A 27,603-nucleotide genomic window follows, 5' to 3' on the forward strand; every position below is an offset into this window, starting at 1 on the left:
AAAGTCATAAACTCATATGCTGCATCTAGATGGTAAATTCCAGAGGCAGGTGTCTGCTCTCTTACCTACTTTTTGTTTCTTCTGAGGACCTGGGAAGGTGTAAATGCTCACTGACAACTCTGCGGTCAGCTGGTTCCGTATGATTCTGTCATTCATCCAGCCAGTGACTGTGCTGAGCACCTAGTGTGTGCCAGGTGCGGTCCTAGACTCTAGATGAACCGGGTGGTTGAAGCCGACTTGGTCCCTTGCCTTGGCCTCACAGTCCAATGATGAACTTACATAGTGAGAACTCCCAACACACATTTCATCCAGTAAAGACACACATATTTCTCTTAAAACTTGGATTGGTTAACATTTTCCTGAGTGGACTTCAGCCTGACTTGCAGCCCACTGGCTGTAAACCAAGCTTTTCTTCTTCTGAGTAGCAATTTCACTGGGCACATCGTGAAGCCCAGGACCTTTCTAGCCTTCAGAATAAGAGCTGGTAGCTCATCCTTTGGAGCTGGGGAGAAAAGTAGTAGATATTAACTGAACATGACCGAGGCCGTTGGTATTGGACTCCAGTGTGTTTCACTTACGGAGCAGCTTTCTCATTTGTGGGATTTGACAACCACAAATTCTAGAATGTTGAATATCACTGAAACCACACATACACTTAAGCCTATTTTCAGACCCAGTGAATCGTACTAACCTGTCACCTGTTCCCTCCTTCCCCAGAGTAAGAGCTCCTCTCCTAGGAAAGCTCCTCGCCAACTCCACCCTATTCCTGCCGCCCCTTGTAGGAGAGGAAAACTTCCTTTTCCCTCCACCCTGCTCAGTTCTTCACTGGGGCCCCTGTGACAAGAGACAGATGAACAAGAGAAGAACAAACAGAAGTTCATTACATGTACATCTCACATTTACATGAGAGAAACTCAGGGATGAGCGAACTCTAAGATGTGGCTTCGAATTCTGGCTTCAATACCATCTTTAGCTAAAAGTAGAGGAGGAAGGGTACAGGGGAGTCAAGTTATGGGAAGGTGACCAGGAAAAGTGCTATAAACAAGAGCAAAGTTTGTCACACAGATATCAGTGTGTGCCTTCTCCGTCAGTAACATTCTCTTGGGATTTGGCGTCATCCTGCTCCTCCTGGAACAGAGAGGGAGAGCACCTTTACAAATGGAGATTTCCCTTGTAAATGTAAACTGTCTTTTACCAAAGGGTAACTTCTACTCCATTTTCAGAGCTTCTCCTGTGTCTGCTGTTTCCTAAAATAATCAGCTCAAGATAATCCTTCTGCTAAGATGACATATTTTGGAGAATTCTGGTTTCCTTCACCCCCTGCAGATCTTCCTGTGTCCATCCCTTCTGTGTCACTAAGAAATCTTGACCTGTTTCACTTCAAAAGAGGACACTCACTCTTGTAATTCCCTGGGGGCTGGGCAGACAGGCATGTCATGAGGCTTCCTCAATGTATACATGTGACAGGTGTTACAGAGTTTTGACTTTTAAAGCCTTGGAATGTATTATCTACTCAAAATGAAAGCAAACAAAAATTTAATAGGAAAAAAATATAAGCGCCATAGAGGAGAGTGGTGAGCTACTGGGCATATATCTAGAGGGAACTTTAATTTTAAAAGACACCTGCACCCCAGTATTCATAGCAGCACTATTTGCAATAGCCAAGACACAAAAACAACCTAAATGTCCATCAACAGGTGACTAGATAAAGAAGATGTGGTATATTTTACAATAGAATACTACTCAGCCATAAAAAAGAATAAAACAATGCCATTTGTGGCAAGGTGGGTGGACCTAGAGATTACCATACTAAGAGAATTAAGTCAGAGAAAGATAGATATTATATGATATCACTTAAATGTGGAATCAAAAAAAAAAAAAAGAAAGAAAAGATACAAATTGTATTTACAAGCCAGAAACAGACTTACAGACATAGAAAACAAACTTATGGTTACCCAAGGGGAAAAGAATAATGCTGCAGTAAAACCATTTGAGACCATGAAAGCAGCATTCCAGTGCCTCCACTTAAGGAAGGATTATTAATGCGGTTCTACTTTTGTGAGCCAGGAGTTAAGGTGTCATAGTCTCAGAAGATTTTTCAAGACGTGTGTGTGTGTGTGTGTGTGTGTGTGTGTGTGTGTGTGTGTGTGTTGAGAAAACTCTCAGTTCTTCTTTTTCACTTTTGATTATTTTTTAATTTTTAACATTCCACTGTAAGCATTTCCTCATGTTGTTAAATATTCCTTGATATATGCTTTTAAAAATATATTTTACAACATAAATATACTCTATTGTATCAACCTTTTGTTGTCATATGCTACAATTACTTCCAGTATTTAAGTCTGATCAGTAATAATGTGATGACCATCCTGACTCTTATCTCCAGTATCTTCTCATGATGGATTCCTAGAAATAGAACTACTGAGTCAAAAAATGTTAAAACTGTTGAAATTCTTTCAGACAGATTGTGACAATTTATATTCCAGTTTTATCACATGGTCACTAATATTTATTTCATCATCATCATTGTCAATCTTAACAGTCGGCTGGGTGAACATGGGATCTGGTTTTATTTTACGTTTCTTTGGCTAACAGTAAAATTAAACATTTTTTATATGTTAGCCATTTACAGTGTCTTTGTTGTGAATGTCATCCACTTTATTTTTTAAATCTTTTACTGAAGTATAATTGATTTACAATATTAGCTTCACGTGTACAGCCAAGTGATTCAGTTATACATACACATACATATATATCTTTTCAGATTCTTTTCCATTATAGCTTATTATAAGAAATCAAATATAGTTCCCTGTGCTATACAGTAGGTCCTTGTTGTTTATCTATTTCATTAATAGTCATGTGGAGAAAACTCTCACTTCTGAGAAACTTAAGAGTGAGCATTTTTGTCTCATTGGTGATGGAAAATATTCCTCTAGGGGAAGAGGTAGCAGGAATGTAAGTTGAAAGCAAGACATGGTGACAGAATGTGCTTTTCTAGAATGCAGCCCTTCCCCCAGATGCACTCAGCATAGTCAATTGCTTTACCTGGTTGGTTTCCCATGTGCAGTGAAATTGTGGCTGACGTCTGCTTGCTGAGGACAGCGCCTGGTAGAAAGGGCAAACCTTGGTGTTGAACGTGAGGGGGTCTGGGGCTGGGATGCTGTGTGTGTGTGTGTATGTGTGTGTGAAAATCTGCCCTCTCCCAGTTTCTCAGTCTTGTCAGCTGTTGCCACCTTATATCTGGATCCTGTGCACTTGAGATTTGTTCTTAGCTCATGGAAAAGGTCTCCCTTTGTTTTCTTCCTATAGATAAGAGACGTCTCTTGGCAGAGGTCTTCAAAGGCAGTTAAGTTGGTAGCATCATGGAAATTTGGCAGCGCGTGGAGGGACAAGGGCAGATCTAAATATCGGTTTAGGTTGTTTTCACAAGCAGTTGTTCCACGACTTTTCATCCCTTTATTTTAGCCCTTGGCATAATCACTCAAAACCGTCGTTCCGAGAGGGACCCTGGGCCATTCTTATCATGAGTAGTCTGAGTAATTGTGAAATTGAAATTGGACACATCAACTTCATTACCAAACATGAATAAATCATCTGAAGGCCTTTGGAATTGTTCAGTTTACACTTCTTTATAAAGTGAACACAAAAAGTCAAGTTGAGACCTTTGATTAAATAAAAAATAATTGAACGGCTAGATTAGTTTGATGTGTTTCGTGTCTGGCAATTTTTATCCTTTTGCCTTTTAAGTCATTTTTAATTGCTCTCAGTGTTGCCAAAATGCATGCTCACTCTAATCTGTTATAACTGCAAGGGGGAAATTTGTGCCTTTAATAAAAGGAGGACCATGGAGATTGTAGGCGACTTGATCCATCTTACGTTGGCTGGGTTACTTGGGCAGGGCTTTGGGTTGATATAGGAGAAATGAGGACCTGGTTCTTCAAAAGCATCTCAGATATTAATCATTTTGCTTTTTGTAATCCGGAAGCACCGTGATGCACCAAAGTCCTATAAAAATGGGTCTTTTAAGCTTATGTTTTCTTAAGATACCATGCAAAGACGATAGTTGTCAAGGAGGAGGGTAGAGCTTAGTGGTAAAGTGTGTGCGTAGAGTGTACGAGGTCCTGAGTTCAATCCCCAGTCCCTCCATTAAAAATAAATTTAAAAATAAATAAAAAAGAATTAACCTAATCACCCCTACCAAAAAAAAAAAACATAAAAAAAAACAGTTATCAAAACAAGGCCACCTTTAGAATGTTTTAAGTGCTAAGTTTTTTTAGACATCATCCTACGTGACTGTGAAATAGAAACCTTTCCTTTGCTGTCAACCACAAGGGAAGAGAAGGAAATTAATCTGGGAAACATGGACAGGTGCTCCCTGTTGAATGTGACATTGTTGCTTTTTGTGCTAAAGCCTTTACTGCATTGGTCATTTCCCTTAATCCTGGACAGGAACCCCACAACAGTATCTTTATTTACATGTGAAAAAACACCAGTGCTCAGAGAGGTTGCTCAAATCAGAGAAGAGACTCAAACCAGGGCCAAAACATTTAACCACTTCATGACTACACTGCCTTTACTGTCTCCCCCTCCTTCGTGCATAAATACCCTTTCAAGGACAGTAGGCATAATTTAAACAGTATCTAAATGGTTAACTCAAGTCATTCTCTTCTTTGAGCGTAGAGAGAACTCGGTGTTTCTTGAAGCTTTTTTTTTTTTTTTTTAGCTTTTTCTTGATGTGAAAGCTGATGGAGAAAACCGATAATATTAAGCAGATAAAAACTGAGATATTCTGATTGCAAGAGGGGCAGTGTGCCCTGGCTTTCGCCTCTCCCAAAAGATGGGATTTTGACATCTCAAAGCTTTAAGTGATGTCAGACCTTTTGAATGTTTGATAGGATTCTGTTGGGAGACCCTCCGAAGCTTCCTCCAAAGTCAGCACAGACAAAAGCAGATGTTTGGGGCACCCAGTGTTCAGACCCATTGCCTTACAGCGTACAGAGACGAGAGGGCGGGCTCAGCCCTGCCCTGACCTGACAGCGTGATCTCAAGCCCATCCCTGAGCCTTGTGCCTCTGGCTTTTACAAACTTTGAAATGAGTGAGCACTGGCCTAGAGCCGTAGGTCTCAGCCTTAGCTGGACGTATTTAGGAAGCTTTTTAAAACTTTTGGTACCTCGGCCCCACTCCCAGGGATTCTAAGACGCTTCCATCCTTGGATGAAGCCTGAATAAGAATATTTTTTAAACATTCCCCGATGATTCTGATGTGCAGTCCAAATGTAGACGCACAAGCACAAGGATCTCCCCGTCGTCTTCCATTTCAAAAACCTCCATCCTCTTTGTCATTGAAATGCTAATGAGGATCTTCTCAAATGTCTCAGCTATCTTGCTTCAAAGCAGCATGAGCTGAAGGCGGGTTCACTTTTAAAGATTCCACTCTCCTAAGTGGGGAGGGTGTAGCTCAAGTGGTAGAGCGCGTGCTTAGCATGCACGAGGCTCTGGGTTCAGTCCCCAGTACCTTCATTACAATAAGTAAGTAAACCTAATTAGCTCCCCACCCCCCACTCTCCTAGTGTCCATGTTACTCATGGTGTGGATTTCACTACTTGGTTGGCCTTTCCACAGAAAACCTGAGAGAAAGGCTGATAGCTTAAGGGGTTCCCCAGGAAATCATTTCATTCTTCTCATCTTCCTTTTCCCAGTCATAGCAATGTTTTCTATCAATTATTCTGAAATGCGAAGTTGCACAAATTGTGGAAAAGAAAAATTCTGAGTCCTCTTTTTATTTTATTTTATGGTTTTTTATAGAAGTATAGTTGGCTTACAAGGTTACGTTACTTTCTGGTGGACAGCATAGTGGTTCAGTTATACATTTACATATAGGTACTCCTTTTCATATTCCTTTTCTTTTTTTTATTAAAGTCTAGTCAGTTTACAATGTTGTGTCAATTTCTGGTGTACAGCATCATGTTTCAGTCATACACGTACATGCGTATATTCCTTTTCATATCCATTTTCATTATAGATTACTACAAGGTATTGACTATAGTTCCCTGTGCTGTACAGTAGGACCTTGTTTTGTTGTTGTTTTGGGGGGCTAATTAGGTTTTTTTCTTAATTTATTTATATGGAGGCACTGGGGCTCAAACCTAGGACCTAGCACTTGATAAACACGTGCCCCACCACTGCGTTATACCCTCCTCCCTTTGTCATTATAGGCTGATACAAGGTATCGATAAGCCCTCTTTTAGAATGACTGCATTATTTTAACAGATTTCCCAGATCCTTTGGTGCTTATGAACTCACGTGTACCTGGGGCCGAATACAGAGTACCTGGCACAGAAAAGATGCTCCATCTTTTTTTCTTAGTAAATGAAAGGCATCCAGTTTAGCCAGTGGAATCTGAATGCTGAATAGTGTTCTTTGACTAGGGGACCCTTCATGGAGCCTCCAACCACCCGTGACAAGAGAAGAGTCTGAATGTAACCTAGAGCAGATGGGCAGTTAAAGTCTTCAGTGCTACGACCTCCCCACCCCCACCCCAAGTCTACCAGTTGGGAAGATGAGCGGTCAATTTGATGAAATTCCAGTATCGAGGATAGAGATTGTCTCAAATGACCAATTCATAACACAGTGTTAGTAGAAACACAAAATCATTGTCATGTTCAATTCGTGAACACTGTTTCACAATTGCTTTTTATGGGAGGTTGAGCCCCAGAAATGTGTTCTACACTCTCTCCCAACATACCCCAGGCACAAACGAAACACTCTCCGCTCTCAGAAACGTGCTCACTTTCTGGATTCTCACCGTCATTGTCTCTAAGCATTGCCTGTCTGTTGGACAATATGGCAAGGGAATTTAGATGAATTTATGCTGATATAATAAAGTGCAACAAAATATGAAAACTTTATCATGTGAGGGCATAAAATAAATGTATGTCCAATTGATGGTTTTTTATTTCATTTTTTATTTTTATTTTGGGGGAGAGGTAATCAGGTTCATTTATTTAATGGAGATACTAGAGATTTTGAATCCAGGACCTCGTGCAGGTTGAGCACACACTCCACCACTGAGCTATAACCTCCCCCTGTTTGATTGATGTTCAACAGGCCCTATATTAAGGCCAAGAGCCAAGTAACAATTCCACTGACATTAACAGAAGAAATTGGCATGATTGAAACATGATTTCTTACATTTTCAAAGCATAGTGTATTGTCTGAAAACAGGAAAACCTGTGGTGATCATTATTAAATAAACCACGTTAGAGAGAGCTGTTAATGTTCCTGAATCACTGCTAAGACCCCTTTTATTAATAACAACAAACAAAGATGAAACTTCAGGAAAACCTGTGTGTGCTCCCTGTTCACTGCAGGGAAAATGGAGAGTTGGGTTTAGAATGTACTTTCCCTTCTCTCTTCTCTATACGTCTGAGTTGGATTCTAACACCTAGGATGTGACCACACAGCTGGTCTTCTTTGCTTTCCCATTTGAAAATATGAATTGAAATCAGATTTTTGTTTTGGCAGGAGAAAATAAATTTAGTAATCTCTGGTCTTGTTAGAGGCAAAGCCTGCACCGACAAGCAGAATAAAACACATTTAGCTTTCAGGCTAGGTCTGGGCAGTAATGATCCTGCAGATCGGGGCCAGAATTCCAGTGTCTCTGCCTGGGAATCTTGCCCAGGGCCTTCTTGGCTCGCATTTTTGCTGTCTCATATTTGCTATTTAATTTAGAGGCATCAAATTAACACTGACTTTCATATTTGGGCAAGAAAAGGAAAAAGCTTACAAATTGCTGGAATTCAGGAACTCTCCATGAACAAAGCTCCCAATCAAGTTTCAGGTTTCTGTGTTTTTAGAAAACATGCAAATATGTGGATTATGGCAAAGACATTCAACACACATCCTTCATGCTACCCGTGAAGGATGCCGTGAACATATTTTAGGAGACAGCAGATCTGAATCCAAAGAGAAGCAAGCAGTGTTATTTTGGTTATCTAATATGCTGGACAACCCTGAGATTCAGAAATGCTAAGGAAAATAAGAATTCTCCCTCATAAATGAAGGGAATGAATAAATCACACTTTCTCATTTCAGCGTTTATACTATGAGTTAATAGTTTTATCATTTGTTAATTGCTTTGGGAAAAAGTCAGGCTGAAACTGTTGTTGAATAAAAGTTTACTTAGAAACTCGAGGATCTAGAGAGATTCATATAATTCAAACCTAATGACAGGAATGACATCCCAGAGCACAAAAGTGTGGGAAGTGTCTTGAGTGTGTTTAATTTTTTAACTCAACTCTCAGCAGTAGCTCTTTTCATTTAACACTCTAAAACAAATAAATGTAATGTAGAGTGATTTTGTACCGGCAAGGATTTTTGAAAACCCGCCAGCCGTGGACCAGAGTGAACAGGAATGCTTTGATGCACAGGATTTTGTGTGTGCTGAGTATTCATGTGTGACAGACTGAGATCACAATGAAAGAAGCTTGAAAACACAGGCCTTCTTCGGGCATTGTCACCTCTGAGCCTGTCATGTGATGAGAATCACCAACAGGAGACTGAGAACTGGAGAGAGGTGGAGGGGAGGCCAAATGGACCTACAGTAGGATCTATAGTAGGTCATTAATACAGCCTTCCAGTAGGGAGGGTGTAGCTCAGTGGTAGAGTGCTGTGCTCAGCATGCACGGGGTCCTGGGTTCAATCCCCAGTACTTACATTACATAAATAAACCTAATTACCTCCCCACCTAAAAATAATTTTTTTAAAAAATTTTAATTGAAAAAAGGACAACAGCGTCATCCAAGTTGCTCATTTTACTCCTCTTTCTGCCCCTTACGACTGTCTGTGGATTGTTGTAAGCACGTGGTCAAAAGAGTTGTGTGAGTTGTCCACAGAAACAAAGCCTCATTGCTCTCAGTTCCTGAGAGCATTTGCAGCTGCCATAGTTTTTTCATATTGTAACTCCAGTTTATTTGTTGATTCTAAAACCTTCACCCACAGGAAAAATATGCCTTAGAATATAGAAAGATTTTATTTTTATGTGAGCTATAATTATTTTATTGATTTTACTTACTCCTTATTTATAAGAAAATATTCTTTTCAAGTGCATATTTTACATGAGTTGATAATAGTAATACTGTCTTTTGCTTGTTAAATATAGGAATTTGGGGGGAGATTATAGCTTAGTGGTAGAGTGCTTGCTTGGCATGCATGAGGTCCTGGGTTCAGTCCCTGGTACATCCATTAAATCAATAAATAAGCAAATAAATAAACCAAATTATCTCCCCCTCCAAAAAAAAAAAACCAACAAAAATAAAATATAGGAAGTTATATTTAAGTATTTACATATTTTGAATTTATGTGCAGTTTATGCATGCAGTCAATCCTCCTTATTCGCAAATCCCCTATTTACAAATTTTCTAAGTAACTGAAGGTTATTTGTGAGACAAGAATCAGTCCTCGTGTCACTTCTGTGATCATTGGTAGAGCCGCGAAGAGTCTCGGTCCCCAACATGCATGTTTCCCGCTGCCTCCTGGCTCTGCTTTGCCTCCTGGGTTTAGGTCCCAGACTGCAAACAAGTGTCTTCTTCGTGGTCTGTTTACTATCACACTTTTCACATTTTAGTGCCTTTTGCTGATGATTTCACTATTGTAAATGATTTCAGTATTTAAAGTGGTCCGCAGGCGCATTGCTGAAGTGCCGTCTGATGTCCTAACACGAGAAGGCTGTGATGTGCCTCCTGGAGGAATGTGCAAGTGTGAATTCAGCTTCTTTTAGGCATCAGTGCCGCTGCTCCTGGCTGGGAGTTGTGTCCAGGAATCAACAGTATCTATTAAGTAAGGTGTCTTTAAACAGAAGCACACATACAGCAAAGTTCAGTACTGAATGATGGAACAGACTCTTGTGCCCAGAGGCTCCCAGGAACCTCACTTTCCATCATCCCTCTATAAGGTGGTTCAGGATTCACTAACTCAGTGCTGAGAGCAACTTTATAGAACATAGAATGACCACAAATGCCAGAAATCGATTGTCCCATTTTTTTCTTTCCCATAAGCCATTTTCCTAACATTTCCTCGTGAGCTGTTTTGGCCCAGTCATCTGAGCAGATGGTCTCGTGCCCAATTGTGTTGCACTGTTGACTCACAGCATCAGACAACGTGAAGGAGGAAAGTGGTCCAGTTGTCTCCAGAACTGTTAACTATTGGGTCCCCATATATATATATTTTTTGTTTTGTTTTGTTTTGTTTTGTTTTAGTGAAGTATAGTTGATTTACAATGTTGTGTTAGTATCTGGTGTACAGCATAGTGAATCAGTTATATATATTTATATATTCTTTTTCATATTCATTTTCATTGTAGGTTATTACAAGATGTTGAAGGTAGTTCCCTGTGCTGTACAGTAGGTCTTTGTTGTTTATCTACTTTAGATACAGTAGTGTGTAACTGCTAATCCTAAACTCCCAATTTGTCCCTCCCCACCTTTCCCCTTTGGTAACTGTAAATTTGTTTTCTAAATCCAACTTTCAACAATCAGGCTGCTATTGAAGTTTAACTTACTAGGTTTAAACATCATCACTTAAATCTTTAGGAAAACCTCACAACTGGGGTAAATAGAGCAGAATCTGATGGCTTTAGGGCTGGCAACACCCAGCAGAGTGCCCTGTGTAAACAGAGTAGCTCACTCTGTCTCAGAGGGGCTCGAGCATGCACAGAGTGATAACACAGAGTGATAATGTCCTGGATTTGAATTTAGCTGAAAGTGATGTTCAAGCTTATGCAGTCATCCTCTTGGGTTCACCAAAGGGGAAGGCCAAGCTCAGAGAGGTTAGGGTGCCTGCCCAAGTCCACACGCTGGTGCAGAGCCAGGGAGGTGCTTCCTTCTGTCAGATTCCCCTCCCTGCAAAGTCCTGCCAGCTACAGAAGACAGAATTCCCTTGTCCTACTTTGCGGTAACATCCCAAGCCCCAAGGGAATTTCTTGTTGTAATCTCCTAAACGTATTACTTTCCTTCCTCATTAATTTAAGCACATTTTATGATCAGAAGTCAAATATTCCCAGTTAACTTAGAATCCAAAGTTTTCTCTTATCTTCTCATTTTAAAAAAGAAAGCAATATTTTGAAGAGTACCCTTCTATTAGTTTGTGGTGACATGCAAATATTTATACCAAAGTGAACTTTCACTAGGAAAATAGAAACTCAACTGTGTTCAGTTGGAAACCCATGACTGGCTCTGGAAGTCATGTGTGTAACATTGCAGAGGAAATACTTCGAGAAGAAATCTCCTCTGTACAGACTGAGTTCAAGAGCCCAGAGCTTCTCCCGTGACTCAGTAACTGGCACTGGTGATTGGCAGGGTCTACCAACAGCTGATTTCAATAAAACCCACTTAATTATGCCTTGAAGACTTGTTGTTTTTGGAAGGAGTTGGGGAAACTCAAGAATGAGAATGAATTTGCTCTCTGCCTTGTAGCAGTCAGAGGAAGACATACAGGGACAGGGACAGACTCAAGGGACAGTTTTTTTTCCTCCTGTATGTTTTATTATATGGAGCAGAATTTCAGCACTGGCTCCCTTCAGCAGTGACAAAGGAGAAAGTCCCCAGTTCTGACGTTATCCATTTGTCTCCTTTCCCACATAGGACATGAAATGTGGTAAACCTCATGGTATTAATTTTAGGGGTTTATTTCATCCCTTTTATCTTCCTTGCCTTGTAAAAATTTTAGTCAATAAATTTTTCAACTATTCAAAATGATTTGATAAGCAGTCCCTGGCCCCTTCCTCTGTGGTGACTTTTGGTCACCACAGTGGAAGATAACCACATTGTGTAACTTTAAGATGTACATCTAAAACAAGACACATCCCTGTATTTAATTGAAGATAACTAAGTCAGTGAGAAAAAAGTATGGTGAAAGCCTTTAGTGCATGTTTATTTTTTGATATATTTTTCATTCTTTTTTAACATAAATATATGCGTTTTCATATTCTTTTTCACCATAAGTTACTACAAGATATCAAATATAGTTCCCTGTGCTGTACAGCATGAACTTGTTGTTTATTTATTCCATATATATATCAGTTAGTATCTGCAAATACCTAACTCCCAATTTATCCCCTCCCACCCCGCTTCCTCCTGGTAACCATAAGTTTGTTCTCTATGTCTGAGAGTCTATTTCTGTTTTACAAATAAGTTCGTTTGTCTTTTTTTATTTTTTTACATTCCATATATAAGTGACATTATTTGGTATTTTTCTTTCTTTTTCTGGCTTATTTCACTTAGAATGACAATCTTTACGTCCATCCATGTTGCTACAAGTGGCAATATTTTATTCTTTTTATGGCTGAGTAGTATTCCACTGTATAAATATACCACAATTTCTTTATCTAGTCATCTGTCATTGGACATCATTCCTTCATTGTTATTTTCCTTCAACCATTTGAAGCAATGAAGAAACAGTGTGGACTACAGAGGACAGCATGCAGGTTCCTTACAAAACCAACAATAGAATTATCCTAGGATCCAGCAATCCCACTCCTGGGCATATATCTGGAGGTAACTCTAATTCAAAAAGATACATACACCTCAATCAATGCTCATAGCAGGGGGTGGTATAGCTCGGTGGTAGAGCATGTGCCTAGCATGCACAAGGTCCTGGGTTCAATCCCCAGTACTTCCATTAAAAATAAATACATAAAAACCCAATGTTCATAGCAGCACTATTTACAATAACCAAGACATGGAAACAACCTAAATGTCCATCAACAGATAAATGGATAAAGAAGATTTTATATTTATATTTCATATATGTATATATGTGTGTGTATATACATATATATGGTGGAATACTACTCAGCCATAAAAAAGAATGAAATAATGCCATTTGCAGCAACATGGATGGACCTAGAGATTATTATATTAAGTGAAGTCAGACAGAGAAAGACAAATATCATATGATGTCGCTTATATGTGGAATCAAAAAAAAAAAAAGAAAAGATACAAATTTTATTTATAAACCAGAAATAGATTCACAGAAATAGAAAACAAACCATGGTTACCAGTGGGGAAGGGGAGGGAGGGATAAATTATGAATCTGGAATTAGCAGATACAAACTACTATATATAGAATAGATAAACAACAAGGTCCTACTGTAGAGCACAGGGAACTATATTCAATTTCTTGTAATGAGCTGTAATGGAAAAGAATCTGAAGAAAAAAATATATATATATGTGTAACTGAATGACTTTGCTGTACACCTGAAATTAACATTGTAAATCAACCACTTCAATAAAAAATAAGAATTAAAAAAAATAAGAAACAGTGTGGAGGTGCCTTGATGTTTTCAGGACTATGCTATGTACTACAAGGGTCTCAAAAGGATAAAGAATATATTCCCTGCTTTCAGGAGTGTGATGACTGCCACATGAAGTTCTAAGAAATGTAAGTGTCACCTAGGATACCAATAAGAGATGGTGAAGACGGTGTTCCTTGATCCAAGTCTGAGAAACATGGTACCCTAAAAGCTCCCCCTGGAACTCCGCCTTTCACATTAGCTGCTAAATGCATCTGAGATAAAGTTCTGAGATAAAGTCCTGAGATAAAGAAATCCAGGTACTGTCATGGAGCCCAGCCTTCCCAACCTGTCTTTGACAAAGAAACATTTTTGTGAGTCAGACCTATGAAAATCTCTTGGAGTAGTGGTGTTCTATGGAAAAGTGGGAAATTCTGGATTAGAGAGCCACCCAAGACGTTTTATCATTAACGTTTGAGTGCAAACTCAAGGTACTTCAAGTGTAGAGGAGAGAAAGGTCATGATGAGAAGGGCTGGTGAAGAAAAGACTTTCAGAGGAGGTTGGACTTTAAAAGAAATAAAAGTGGATATTGAAGAAGGTGGGATTTTTTTTTAGGAGCTACTTTGGTACTTCAGTCTCCTTTAGTGACTTTAATTCCCTGTTTTCTCATTTAACTTTTTACTGTCCGCATTATCAGTTTTGAGGGGGATAGTTGGCATCCTTTAATACATACTTACTGTATATACAGCAATGAGCCTTTTGTGGTTTTCTCTTTTCCTCTCCCCTCCCCCCCCCCCAATTTTTAGTTTCATTATTTCTCTTATCAAAATATGTAACATGAAGATAATCAAAAGGCACAAACTTCTGGTTATAAAATACATAAGTTCTGGGGATGTCATGTAAAGCATGGTGACTGTAGTTAATAATACTGTTGTATATTTGAAAGTTGCTAAAAGAGTAAGTCTTAAAAGTTCTCATCACAATTTTAAAAAAAATGACTGTGTGGTGATGGATGTTAGCTAGGTTTATTGTGGAGATCATTTCACAGTGCATGCATATGTTGAATCATTATATTGTATACCTGAAACTAGTAAAAAGTTGTATGTCAATTTAAAAAAAGAAATAAAAATGTAGTTGGAAAAAAAAAGTGGAATACTGACATGAGGAAAGGAAAACTCAGGTTTTATCTCCCAAATTGTTGACACTGATTATTTGGGAGAGGGTGATGGGCAAATGTGCAGACAGTGATTACTAGGAACTTTTGATTTTCTAAGTTATATATTTCTGTATTATTCATGGGCTTATTTTTACCATATTTATTCTAAGATACAATGGCTTGTTCTTATAATCAGATCGTTTCCTAAGCTCACTCAGGTTTACCTATCAGGTATCTAACAAGGGTGTATAGAACTTTACTTCCATAATTTTTTATGCATGTATTGCATGTTGACAAACAGGCGTGCAAATACACTGTCTTGGCCAAAAATAAAGTTGAGACACCAAGGTCCACCTGTGTTACGCGCGTAGTCAGCACCTGCTGTTTATTCATCTCTTGCGGGTGGCCGACTTCAGGGCTGAGAATAAACAATATGGTCTTTTACTAAGTTTCCCTTCCGGCTGGTCATTCAATCAGTAAGTGATGAATTTATACCTGAAACAAATGAGCTGAGGAGTAAACTGAAAATAGCCGACTTGAATGTCTTGGTTGCTCTGCAATTTCCGTGTATTCATTTTTTTAAATGTATCTTATTTTAACGTATTCCTTAATACCTAATAAGCTACATATGCCTAAAACACAAGATATGCTTTTGATCTGAAAACATAACTAACTTTGAAAGTAACTGAACTGAAAACCCTCTAGATAGAGGAAATATTTTATAAATATTGCTGTCTGCCTGGAAAGCCACTTTTCCCTTCTTCTCCCCTAACGTATTATTCTTAAGGGAATTTTCTGAATCCAGGAAAAAGCTGTAGATGAACTTTTGTGTTGAATGTATATAAATGTATACACATGTATATGTGGCCAAGTAAAAGGATAATATAGGAATAACAGGTAAGCTTGGACCGTGTAAAATTGCTGACATTTGATTGTTTCTGAAATCCAATAATGGCAATTTCATTATAAACCTATAAATATTAACCAATAGTTTAGCTCACTCGATACCAGTCTCCTCACTTGGGTAGACAGTTTGCCAGATTGGGGTGGCAGTTTGACTCCTGTCCCAGTCCCAGTTTGGGTCAGAACGCCCTTTTCTGCCCTCCTCCACGTCTATGTCATTCTATTCTGTATCTTGCTGTCTTGTAAATGTTACTGGACAGGCTGACGACTTCTAACTGTCCTTGTTGCTGATCCATCTCCTGTTCAGCAAATTCTCAGACTTTAGGGGTCAAAGGAAGTTCCTGTGCCGAGTTGAGTAACACAAACAGAATTAGCTGACCGTTCCTGCTCTTTCTCTGTTACCAGTCCCTGTGTCTTTTCCTCTTGATACTGTCTCAGAGCATCGAGAAGATCCCAGAAACTCAGGTCCCTGAGAGGACTCTGTCCAGATGTGACAGCCTCCAGTTGTCTGATGTCTCCACCGAATTGCTTGGTAGGAGTTCTAAAGGCCTGAGTAGGAGGATGGCTCTGGGACAAATGCTCTCAAGAAAATAGTCACCCCAAACTCCAGCATACTTCCTTCTTTCTATATTATCTCTATGTTGTCTCCGTTACCCCCACTCTGATTGCGAAGCCAAGTATCTGCCAGCTTCTGTTGATTAAGTCTCTAAGTCTTGGTGTGCTTGCTCAATGGTTTGACGACCGCCGCGTGTGTGTTACACACCCACCTGTGTACAGTATCAACACCGTGACCCGAAAATAGAAAATTGCAGTGTGTTTTCTCTGCAGGCAGTTCAGTAACATCAAATCTAATTACCCAGTGGAGGAGAATTAGACTTTATAGCGGGTGCTAAATATAACCTAATGAGTTTTGTGACAGATATTTTTTCATAGAAACAGGAGCAACTGTTGGTCAGGCCTTTTGCACAAAGTGAAAGTCAGCACCACCTTCCGAGGCACGGGGGAGAAATTCTCTCACCGTGGCAGCCTTTGTCACAGCCTCTGTCTTTGTGAACTCCTCTCAGACTGAATGACAGCAAGCTGGTTTTCAAGATTCTTCTTTGCAAAAATCTAATGAAGAAATAGACAGCCTGAAAAGGATCTGTATCTTTTCACTAGTGCGTAGACGACTCTCTCTTTGCCATTAAATATAGCATTTATCTAATACCGGTCAATGAATACTTACTGAGCTGCTTCACTGGCTCTTGTGGGTAATACGGGTGCCTAGTAGGTGTTCAGTGAGTTTTTCTTAAATGAAATTCAAAGAAGTAAGTCAAAGGGCTGCTCTCAGGGATGTCATAATCCTCGCACAAGAGTACCGTGTGCTTGTATGATATTTTCATTTCATCATGCACATAATCAAATCCTATCAATGCCTGGCAGATACTAGAGTCTATTTTACAGATGAGGAAACAAAAGCACAAAGGAGATAAGAGATTTGACCAAGAGCTCTGTTAGTCAGTATTCTCCAGGCAGACAGAACTCAGAAGATAGATACATACATACATACATACATACATACATACATACATACATACATACATTGGGTAGAGACAGAGAGAGATATAGAAAGAAAGATAGGTAGATTGATTGGTAGAGAGAGAAAGAGAGAGTGAGATTAGATAGATTGATTGATATAGATATATAGAACAGACATATAGATAAAGGATATTCATTATGAGAAATTGGCGTATGTAATTCTGGAGGCTGAGAAGTCCCACAAGCTACCATCTGCAACCTAGAGACCCAGGAAAGCCAGTGATGTGGCTCAGTCCTAAGGCTTGAGAAGCAGGGAGCTGATGGTACCAGCCCCAGTCCAGGGGCAGGAGAAGATGAGATGAGGTGGATGTTCTGGCTCACGCAGTGAGCACAGTAAAAAAAAAAAAGAGGTGAATTCTTCCTTTCTCCTTGTTTTGTTCTGTTTAGACCCTCAACAGATTGGATGGGGCCCACCCACATTGGGGAGGGCCGCCTATCTTACAGAGTCCACCAATTTGAATGCTCATCTTTCTGGAGACAAGCTTACAGACACAGATAATGTTTACAGGCACCCCAGGCCAGTCAGGTTGACCCATCAAATGAACCATCACGGGTTCCAAGCTAAGTAGTGAAGATAAACCAAAATCCAGGCTTTCTAACACCTGATCCAGTGTGAGTTCCACTAAACCTCCCGGGCTTACGAAATCAAACTGAAAAGGAAGCATCTTGGCAAACAGAAGGAAGCAGTGTCCCTTCATTCATTCACCAATACCCCAAATGAGTAGGAAAAGGTGTCCCTCAACAGCATGCAGCCCTCAGTTCATAATTTGTTGTCCATGGATTACTGGTTATCACAATCATACCGTATTGATAGGGTTGTAAACTTTTTAGTTGTGAAAAGAAAATCCATGTCTAAAAATTTTATTTTACTCAGTGGAAAGAAAATGTTAAAACCTTAAGGTCCACAGTACATTTTAGAGATGGCCATGGATTCTTTCCAAGCATTTAATGTTGGAGAGTTATTCTCAGATGTATTTTAAAAGTATGTGTGTGTGTATGCACATTAAAGCATTTGCTTTTTTCACTGGAGAGTAAGGGTTTTGTAAAAATCCTTTAAAAGACTGAATTATTATGGAAAATCATTTTGAAATTTGAGAACATTACATTACTTTCTGTTTCCCAAAGCTTCGTGGCAAACATAGATGCTCTGGAAAAGTTTTCAAGCTCTTGAAATTTTACAGTGCTGGAAAAGTTACCTGACATCTATTACAGATATTAATACCTGGTTAATTTCCAGTTGCTTTCCTCTCAATTACGGTTTTCCACCAAGCAACACTGACAGACGGACGGACAGACAGACAGTTAGTTGAGATTATTTTACCTTGATGCTCTCTTAAGTTAAATGCACTCTAACAACCTGGCATTTTTCCTCCCTCTCCTGCACATTTAATGTTTTGGACAATTTACACGTTTTTGTTTTGTGTATCCCTTAACACTTATTGTTGGGTTAGATGGTTTTACTACGTTGTCTTTCAACCCTCCCACTAGCTTTATAAGTGGTTGACCTACTGTTTTTACTGTATGTTTGCTTTACCAGTGATTTTTTTCCCTTTCATAATTTTCATATTTTTAGTTGTGGTCTGTTTTTTTTTTTAAGCTTAGAGAAGTCCTTTTTAACAATTTTGTAAAGCTGGTTTAGGGCTGCTGAACTCTTTGAGCTTTTGATTTCTCCATCAAATCTGAACCAGACCCTTGCTGGGTAGAATATTCATAGTTGTAGGTTTTTCCTTTCATCACTTTGAATATATTATGCCACTCCCTTCTGGCCTCAAAGTTTCTGTTGGAAAGTCAGCCAATTGTCTCATGGGAGTTCCCTTGTCTGTAACTAGTTGCTTTTCTCTTGCTGCTTTTAAGAGTTTCTCTTTAAGTTTTGCCATTTTAATTATAGTAAGTCCACCAAAACATGTAGTATGTCCACCAAGTAGACCTCTTTGAGTTCATCTTGTTTAGGACTCTGTGCTTCACGTGCCTGGATGTCTGCTTCCTTCCCAGGTTAGGGACATTTTTAGCTATTATTTCTTCAGATATGTTCTCTGGGTATCTTTCTCTTCTCCATCTGGGACCCCAATAATGTGAATGTTGTTTGTTTTATATTTTCTCAGAGATATCTTAAACTATCTTTTTTTTTTTTCATTTTTTTCAGCTTGGATGATTTTCACTACTCTGTTTCAGCTTGGTGATCTGTTCCTCTGTATCATCTGTTCTACCACTGATTTCTTCTCGTGTTTTTTTTTTTTAATTTCAGTTATTGTAATCTTCAGCTCTGTTTGGTTCTTCTTTATGTTCCTACCTCTTTCTTAAACTTCTCGCTGTGTTCCAACACTCTTCTCCTAAGGTCGTTGAGCATCTTTATGATCATTACCTTGAACTCTCTATTGCATAGACTGCTTATCTCTACTTAGCCCAGTTCTTTTTCTGGGGTTTTGTCTTGTTCCCTTGTTTGCAACATGTTCCTTTGTCTCTTTATTTTGCCCAATTCTCTGTACTTACTTCTGTGTATTAGGTCGGTTGGTTCTATTTCCCATCTTGCAGAAGTGGCCTCACGTGGGAGACGTCCTATGGAGCCCAGCAGCACACTCCTCTCTTACCGTCTTGGCTACATGCTCCAGAGGTGCCCCTGTCTGGGCTCTGTGGGCCCTTCTGCTGTGGCGGGCTGACGACCGTGGATGTGGTAGGCAGGGCAGGCCACTGTCCCAGCTGGATGCCTTGCCTGCTGGTTGGTAGGGCCAGATCCCAGCACCAGTCGGCCAGAAGGACCCCAGACTGGTGCGTGCATGCACCAGCATCTTGTGGTGAAATGAGCTCCCCAAACGGCTGCCTCCGGCATCTGTGCCCTCAAGAGGAGTCCCAGTTGCCTCCTGCCTCTCTGGGTGTCTCTTCGAGAGCAGCACGTAGGTAGGTCTGACTCAGGCTTCTTTCAGATCACTGCCTCTGCACTTGGACTTGGAGCATGTGAGATTTTGTGCACACCCTTTAAGAGTGGAGTCTCTGTTTCCTGCAGTCCTCTGGCTCTCTCCCTCATATACAAGCCCTGCTGACCTTTAATACCAGGTGTTCTGGGGGCTCAGCTTTCAGGGCAAGAGCCCCAGGATTGGGAGCCCAGTGTAGGACTCGGCACCTCTCAGTTGTGATTATCCTCCTGATTGCTGGTCACCTACTGGGAGTGTGGGTCTTGACTACACCGTATCTCTGCCCTTCCTACTCTTCTCACTACGGTGTTTTCCTTATGCCTTTGGTTGTAGGAAATATTTTCTGCTATTCTTCAGGTCATCCTCGTAGCTAATTGCTGTGTAAATAGCCATAATTTTGCTGTGTGTTTGTGTGGGAGGAGGTGAGCCCAGGGCCTTCCTACTCCACCGTGTTGACCACACCCACCTCAGTTGTGTTTCTTATACACGTGGAATCACCAACTTCAATGTTTTTGGGCACAAACAAAAAAAATATTCTTGATGCTTATCTAGATAGCAGCGTCAAGGGAAAGCAAACCCTTTTACTTACTTACTGGGCCCCAGAGGAGCGTCTACAGTTTTTAAGACTACAAGTGTATTTTTAGAGGTGGGAAGTACGTTCTGTCTAGTGTCTGTCCACTGCTTGCCAACTCTGCTTGTCCATAAACTATTCAGTGGCTCCACACAGCATGATGCTGGCTTTTAGCTTCCTTTCAACTCGGGTCCCCAAGAGCCACAAGTGCCGTTGTAGGTCGATCCCAAGAGAAACACGTATCTTCCGTACCCTTTGGGCAGGTACTTACATGTGTAGTAATTTCAGAGTTTATGGTTATTACTGTCTGGAGACATCTGTCTGCTGGGTTTATTTTTTCCTGATGTTGTACCACATCATAAAGTCTACTGCCAAGAGTACTTTTCTTGCAAAGACTTTGTTTTCTGCTGTCTTAGTCACTTTGCTGCTTTATTTCTGCAGGCCAAAAGGAGTGAAAAAATCAGTGGCAGTCCCCCACTCCTCAGCCCCCATAGGATGGCCGGGCTCCATTTGGTGAAAGGTTTCATTCTGCAAAGCTTAAAATTCTCATTTCATGAGAAAGAATGGGTCCTGCTGGCATATGTGTAACAAAGAACTGCACTGAGATCTCCCATGATACTGTGGGTGCTCTCAGGCCACCTTTCAAGGAAAATCTATTTTCAAAGTAAATGGATCATATGGGGTCTACCCAGTTGCAAGAAACCAAATTCATAATTGATTTTTTTATTATCAAATATAGTACTTTTAAAACAGCTTTCTGCTGGCAAGGAAAAATAACTTTAAACCTACTTTTATCCCCTATGTCAAGTTTGTTCCCAACAAAAATGTTTAAATAAATGTACTTCAGAATTTCTATTATTCATTTTCAGATAATGTAACAGCTATGATCATAGACTCATAGAAAATTACAATGATTAAGTTATTATTTGCCTAATAACTTGACCATCATTTTTATGGAAAAATCACTCAGACCAGACAACTGTTGTCAAACCTCTTTTAACACGTTTCAACCTCTGCTACTCTCTTGCATAAACAGACCCTTTGAAACAAAGCATGGAAAATTTAATCCACGTGGGTTCATAGTATCAAAACTGTTAAACTGGATTGTTTCCCATGGTGTCAGCACCAAAATTATCTCTTGAAAAGATGCCTTTAAAAGGAAGATTCAGAAAGAGAAAGAAAAATATACCATATGATATCACTCATATGTGGAATCTAAAAAAAAAAAAAAAAAAAAAAAAGACACAAATGAACTTATTTACAAAACAGAAACAGACTCAGAGACATAGAAAGTAAACCTATGGTTACCAAGGGGGAAAGGGGCTGGGAATGGATAAATTGGGAGTTCGAGATTTGCAGGTACTAACTACTGTATATAAAATAGATAAACAACAAGTTTCTACTGTATAGCACAGGGAACTATATTCAATATCTTATAATAACCTGTAATGAAAAAGAATGTGAAAAGGAATATATGTATGTGCATGTATGACTGAAACATGATGCTGTGCACCAGAAACTGACACAACACTGTAAACTGACTGTACTTCAATTAAAAATACAAAAGTTTTTAAATTTTAAAAATAAAAATTTGAAAAAAGGAACATTTGCATAGATTTTACAAATGTTGTCTCTCCCTCATCCTTTACAGCTAACTTTTATTTCATTAATGGCTGGAATTAACATGTTTTTCTGAGTGGCCCCCTTCTCCATCAGGGAGCAGCAGATTGCCTGTTTATTAGCACAGCAGCCCTGGTCAGCGGTCATTTGTGGTCATTTTAATGATGAATCTTTGCCTGGTCGATTAAACTGAGGCTCATTCCCACATGTAGACTGTAGCCCAGTGGCTGCTCAGTGCTCCCACCTATTTACTTAGGTCAGCCTCACATCCCTTCCAGAAACTCAAGTGATGAGGAACTAGGCACCAAGGTCCAGCTGGCTGAGGCTGCAGTAAGTCAAGAAGATACTGTGGCTGGTCCATCCCAAGAACGTCGTCATATGGGCTGAAACCCGACTATTACATCGTGGTCCGTGTGGCTTTGCTGAGACCCACCATGAAATGCCTTGAGGATTCCGGACCTTGTGGGCACTCTTCCAAGTTTTACATTTTCAAATATCTTGCTTTATAAGTGGGGAGTTTAAATAACAAGTCACTTTAATTCTTTGTTGTAATTTTTAAATATATATATATATATATTTAATTGAAGTATCATCAGTTTATAATGTGTTAATTTCATGTGTACAGCATAGTGAATCAGTTATTCATATATATATATATTATATATATATATATAATCCTTTTCATATTCTTTTTCATTATAGACCTTTGCAAGATATTGAATATAGGTCCCTGTGCTATACAGTATAAACTTGTTTATCTATTTTATTTACAGTAGTTAGTATCTGCAAATCTCGAACTCCCAGTTTATCCTTCCCCATCCCCTTCCTCCCTGGTAACCATAAGTTTGTTCTCTATGTTTGTGAGTCTGTTTCTGTTTTGTAAATAAGTTCATTTGTATCAATTTTTTTTAGATTCCACATATGAGCGATCTCATATGGTATTTTTCTTTCTCTTTCTGGCTTACTTCACTTAGAATGGCATTCTCCAGTGACATCAATGTTGCTGCAAATGGCATTATTTTATTCTTTTTTATGGTTGAGTAGTAGTCCATTGTATAAATATACCACCACATCTTTATCCAGTCATCTGTCGATGGACGTTTAGGTTGTTTTTATGTCTTGGCTATTGTAAATAGTTCAGCCAAGTATTATATATTTAATACTTGCTGATTGGATAAGTGGATGAATGGCTGAGGGAATTCATGGATTTGTGAATGTATTTGTTCATCCACAGCCCCTCAGGCAGCCAGAGCAGTGGAGGTCCTCAGTTTGCAGTTTTCAAATGGGCTTCTGTTAGAAATAGCAGAGTTTTAGCACAGAAAGCACTCTTGTTAGAAAGGAGGGTAATATCAGCTTAATAAAGAAAATGAGCAAAGTAGTGACGTGAAGGAAAAAAGATTAAGCAACACCTAACTACTAATGAAGGGGGAAACTAGCAAAAGGACTCATGATATAGATCTGCTTTAAACACACATGTAGAGATTACGAAGCTGCCTTCAAGATGCCCTTGGAGGGAGAAGGTGTCTGAGAGATGAAATCAGCCCCTGCTCATTTTCCTAATGTTTTCTGCTAGTCCTGGACTTGGGGGGCGTATACAGATAACAGCCACTCACCAGGGGGTGAAAACATGTATCTCGGTCTGTATTTGATGCCACATCATCTTCCCAGCAACCGTGGTGATCCTTGAATTACTCTCTCATTAGTAGTTCTGAGGTCTGTAGGTACACTAGAATTTAATTTCTAGTTTACAATTCCCAGTGCATTCGAGCCAGTTTAAAATATAATCCAAACCATCTTGAATCATTGGGTACATGAGTCAAAAGTATGACGAGTAGTTATTAACTCATGTACTAGGTTTTTTCCCTAGTAATGTCCTTCCTCTTGAAGATTTGTACTGTTCAGAATGGTAACTACTCCCCTCTCAGTTTAAGGAGGGAGAGAGGTATCCCCAAAAGTCTTGCTGAGCCAAGAACACCATTGCCATCCTCAGGTACGCTCCCTCAGCCACACTGCGACAACTCCAGGACAGACAGTGCTTGAACCATCTTTCCGCTGAGCAGCCTGGGATGAGTCACAAAATGTTCTTAATGCTCAGTTTCTGTATCTGCAAAGTGGGAATAGTATTTCTACTCTATAAACGTAAGAGGATAATGCATGTGGAGGGGGCTTTACTTAGCACAGTGTCTTGCTCGTAGGAAGCCCTCTGTGAATATTAGTAAGTGTCATCAGCATACAGAACTGGAGCAATTATGAGCTTCCACTTGGGGTCTGTACTGGAATAGATATAAAGAAATAAGAAATGCATGGTATCAATCAGGAGTTGGCAAACTTTCCTCTAAAGAGCCAGAGAGTAAATATTTCACTGTTGCGTGCTGTCTACTGTCACAGATGCTCAGCTCTGCAGTCCTGGCGTGAGAGCACAGACACAGAGAATACACAAATTAATGGGTGTGGCTGTGTGCCAATAAAACTTTATTTACAAAAACAAGCATTAGGGGCCAGATTTGTTTCGCAGGCCATGAGTTACCAATCCTTGGCTATCGGCCCTTGAGAGCGCCCAGGCAAGTGTGGTAGAAGGACACATCGACTTGCCAGGGCGAGTTAGGAGGCAGAGACCAACCCCAGTGCCATCCCAAAGAACACAGACATTGATGTTTTAAAGGATATGATTGTATGAGCTTCCCAGAAACAAGTAAAAGTGAAAAATACGACTTAGAGCAAGTAGCTCAGATACTGGTTGGTTTCTTTTATTTTTTGCATTTCAGGATAAGTAACTTCAACTTTAAAACAGCTTGCCCTTTTTATTAAACATTTACTTTGGGAACTCATCTCCCTCTCTGGACCCCAGAAGGTCCATTTCTAGGAACACAAATGTCTGTGGGTTGGTCAGTAGAAAACATTGCTTCTGACTTCCGCTTCCATAGCTGCAGCACAAATAGATCTGGGGGTGGGGGATGGGGTTGGGGAGGAGAGTTTCTCTAGTGGTTTGATCGGAAATGGTGCGTGGGTGTCAGAGGAAATCATTCCCTTCCTTTTCTGTTCTTATTATTACAAAGAAATGACAAATGAGAATCCACAAGCAATCTTAGACTCTGAAACTGAGCCCACGGCTCAGTAGCCACTTAGAACAGTTGACAGTTCAGCAGGGCTGCCAAACGTAAGGGTGAACCTGCTTGTTTGAAAGGAGCATGGAACACACTGCTGGGCCCTCTCAGGACCCCTCTTTGGAAAGACATTTATGGGAAGTTCACAGATTCTTAGATGTATAAGCAGAGCAGGCAACATACACACACGCATGCACACGCACGCAGATACACACACACACCCTCATCATCATCAATAAAATTTCAGAGGAGCCCCATTTGCCCTGGGCATCATACTGTATTTTGATATTCAGAAAGGTTAGACCCTTTTAGGGCTCTTATGATTTGATCAGTGCCGATTCATATGGGTCTGGTGATTTATTCATTAGAAACAAAGCATTGAATCTGTCGTGATAAGGCAAGGCTCTCATCCGATTTTTCTTTGTTGTTGTTTTACAGTTTTCTCCTTGTCTTTGGTTGCTTGATTTTGTCAGTGTTTTCCACCATCCCTGAGCACACAAAATTGGCCTCAAGTTGCCTCTTGATTCTGGTAAGTGAAATATACTAACAAAAAATGTACATAAAGTTTACATAATATAAGAACTGTCTGTAACATGTATGCAATGCATTTTATCCCACGAAAATTTCTCTCTGGGGGAAAAAAAGAGTTTATGTAAAGTCTAAAAATTTCAAAGATCATGGAAACGTTTGCCCACAATTTTAACCTTTAATCAACCCTAGGAATATAGAGAAGTATTCCAGATTGCTATTACATAGCAATATCCTGTGTTCCAGTTGCATCTTAAATAGGAGGTAGTACTTGGGAGCAGTTTAAGTTATGTTTCTCTGTGGTGATAAGCAAATTACAAGAGGAATCAGCATCCGTGAAGTCTCATCATATTGCTTAAAGTTACAGGACACAGAGTGTTTTCCAATAAGCACAATTTGGCAGTAGCTAAGTATAACTGGCCAAGAACTGTGAGCATAAAGCACCTCATAAAGAAGCAGAAGGCTTCTTGCTTGCTCTTTTCAGCCAGAAGACTGCGTTCTGAGTCTTGCTGCTAATGCAGTTACCTGGTGAGAAATTCTGCTGTTTGCTCTATTTCCATTATGCTGTCAATCCTCAGCCACACAGAATTGCTCAATTCATTTTAAAATGGAAAAAGACCCCAAGATATTTTAGTCTGAATTATTATGGGCCTTTTAAACTCTTATACTTTCTATTACCACTGAACTATAGTGCTATATACTCAAATCACATCTGATTGAAAGTTTGCTTCACTTACATCCATTCTGACCCACTCACTTAGTCCAAAAATATCAAACTTGACAGTCTCAGAACTGTCTGAATGAACTATAAATTGGAACAACTCACTTTTTCCATAAAGCCTGGTGGACTGGGGAGGAAAAGAGAGAAGGGAAGGGCATAGGATGGCTGTGTGCACTGATAAACAGAAATAGGTAGTGTATAGCAGCAGGCACTTAGGGTAAGAAAAGGACTCTGTCCTTGAAGTTGGAAAGTGAAAAGTGTCAGCTCGTAAACCTGAGTGGAGCTTTGTGCCTGAAGCTACCACAACTTCATCAAGTCTCCATCCTATGTCAGGGAAAAATCACTTTTGAACCTGGGATAAATCTGTCCTAAGTTGTTTCCATACCAACTGTGCTCAGTGGTACTTTGCTAATTTCAAGGTTACTATTTTGCAAAACCCAAGATAGAAAGTGGAGAGATCAAAGAGCCCACTGGGGATTTGTTCTATTTACAAGGTTTCCATTTGGGAAGCAAGTGGGCTTTTAGCCTCATGCATCTTCTGGTAACAACAAATGGTCTGAGCCCAAGGTCTAAGCACAGCTGGCTTTTGGGTGCATGGACCACTAGGAATTTCAGATCAAAAATATAAATCTGAGTTTTAGACTTGTGCACATGAAAATCTGGATTTACTGCATGACCAATGATACATGTTATGAATAAATCAAGCATTAGGACTCCCACCAAAAAAGTTTCCTTTATAACCAGGTCAAGAATTCAAAATGGTAGGTTTACATCCTTCAAATTTCTGAAATATAAATTCAGTTATTGCTAATGAGTTTCTAAATAATCCAAAGAAACTCATGTTATTAAAAAGCCCAAAGTTAATTAATATCTTGATTCTTAAAACTTCCTGAGCTGTGAACAAGTGACCAGAGTTTAGTAGAGTGCACTTGAGTAGGTAAAAATTTAGATGTTGTTACATATCCTTCTGTCTTTTTTTATTTTTTGCCAACTTTATTGAGATATAGTTGACATAATATTGTGTAAGTTAATGTGTATAATGTGATGACTTTATGTACATATATATTGCAAAACAATTACCCCAGTAAAGTTAGTTAACACTTCTTCGCCTCACATAGTTACCATTTTGTGTGTGCAACGTGAGAACTGTTAAGATCTACTCTGCTAGCAGATTTCAAGTATATAATACAGTACCGTGAACTTTAGTCACCATGCTGTACGTT

General features: G+C 39.6%; 1 protein-coding gene across 2 annotated transcripts in view; it reads left to right on the forward strand.

Annotated features, from left to right (window-relative positions):
* The window catches only part of KCNQ5 (potassium voltage-gated channel subfamily Q member 5), a 454,042-nt gene that overhangs the window by 271,991 nt on the left and 154,448 nt on the right, over positions 1-27,603 (forward strand). For both annotated transcript variants that reach the window (XM_031455912.2, XM_064487016.1), the window contains exon 2: positions 25,570-25,660. In XM_031455912.2, coding sequence (XP_031311772.2) covers positions 25,570-25,660 — 91 coding nt within the window. The remainder of the gene's footprint in view (positions 1-25,569; positions 25,661-27,603) is intronic.

This window comes from Camelus dromedarius, chromosome 6 (assembly GCF_036321535.1).
Source record: "Camelus dromedarius isolate mCamDro1 chromosome 6, mCamDro1.pat, whole genome shotgun sequence".
NCBI classification, from domain to species: domain Eukaryota; kingdom Metazoa; phylum Chordata; class Mammalia; order Artiodactyla; family Camelidae; genus Camelus; species Camelus dromedarius.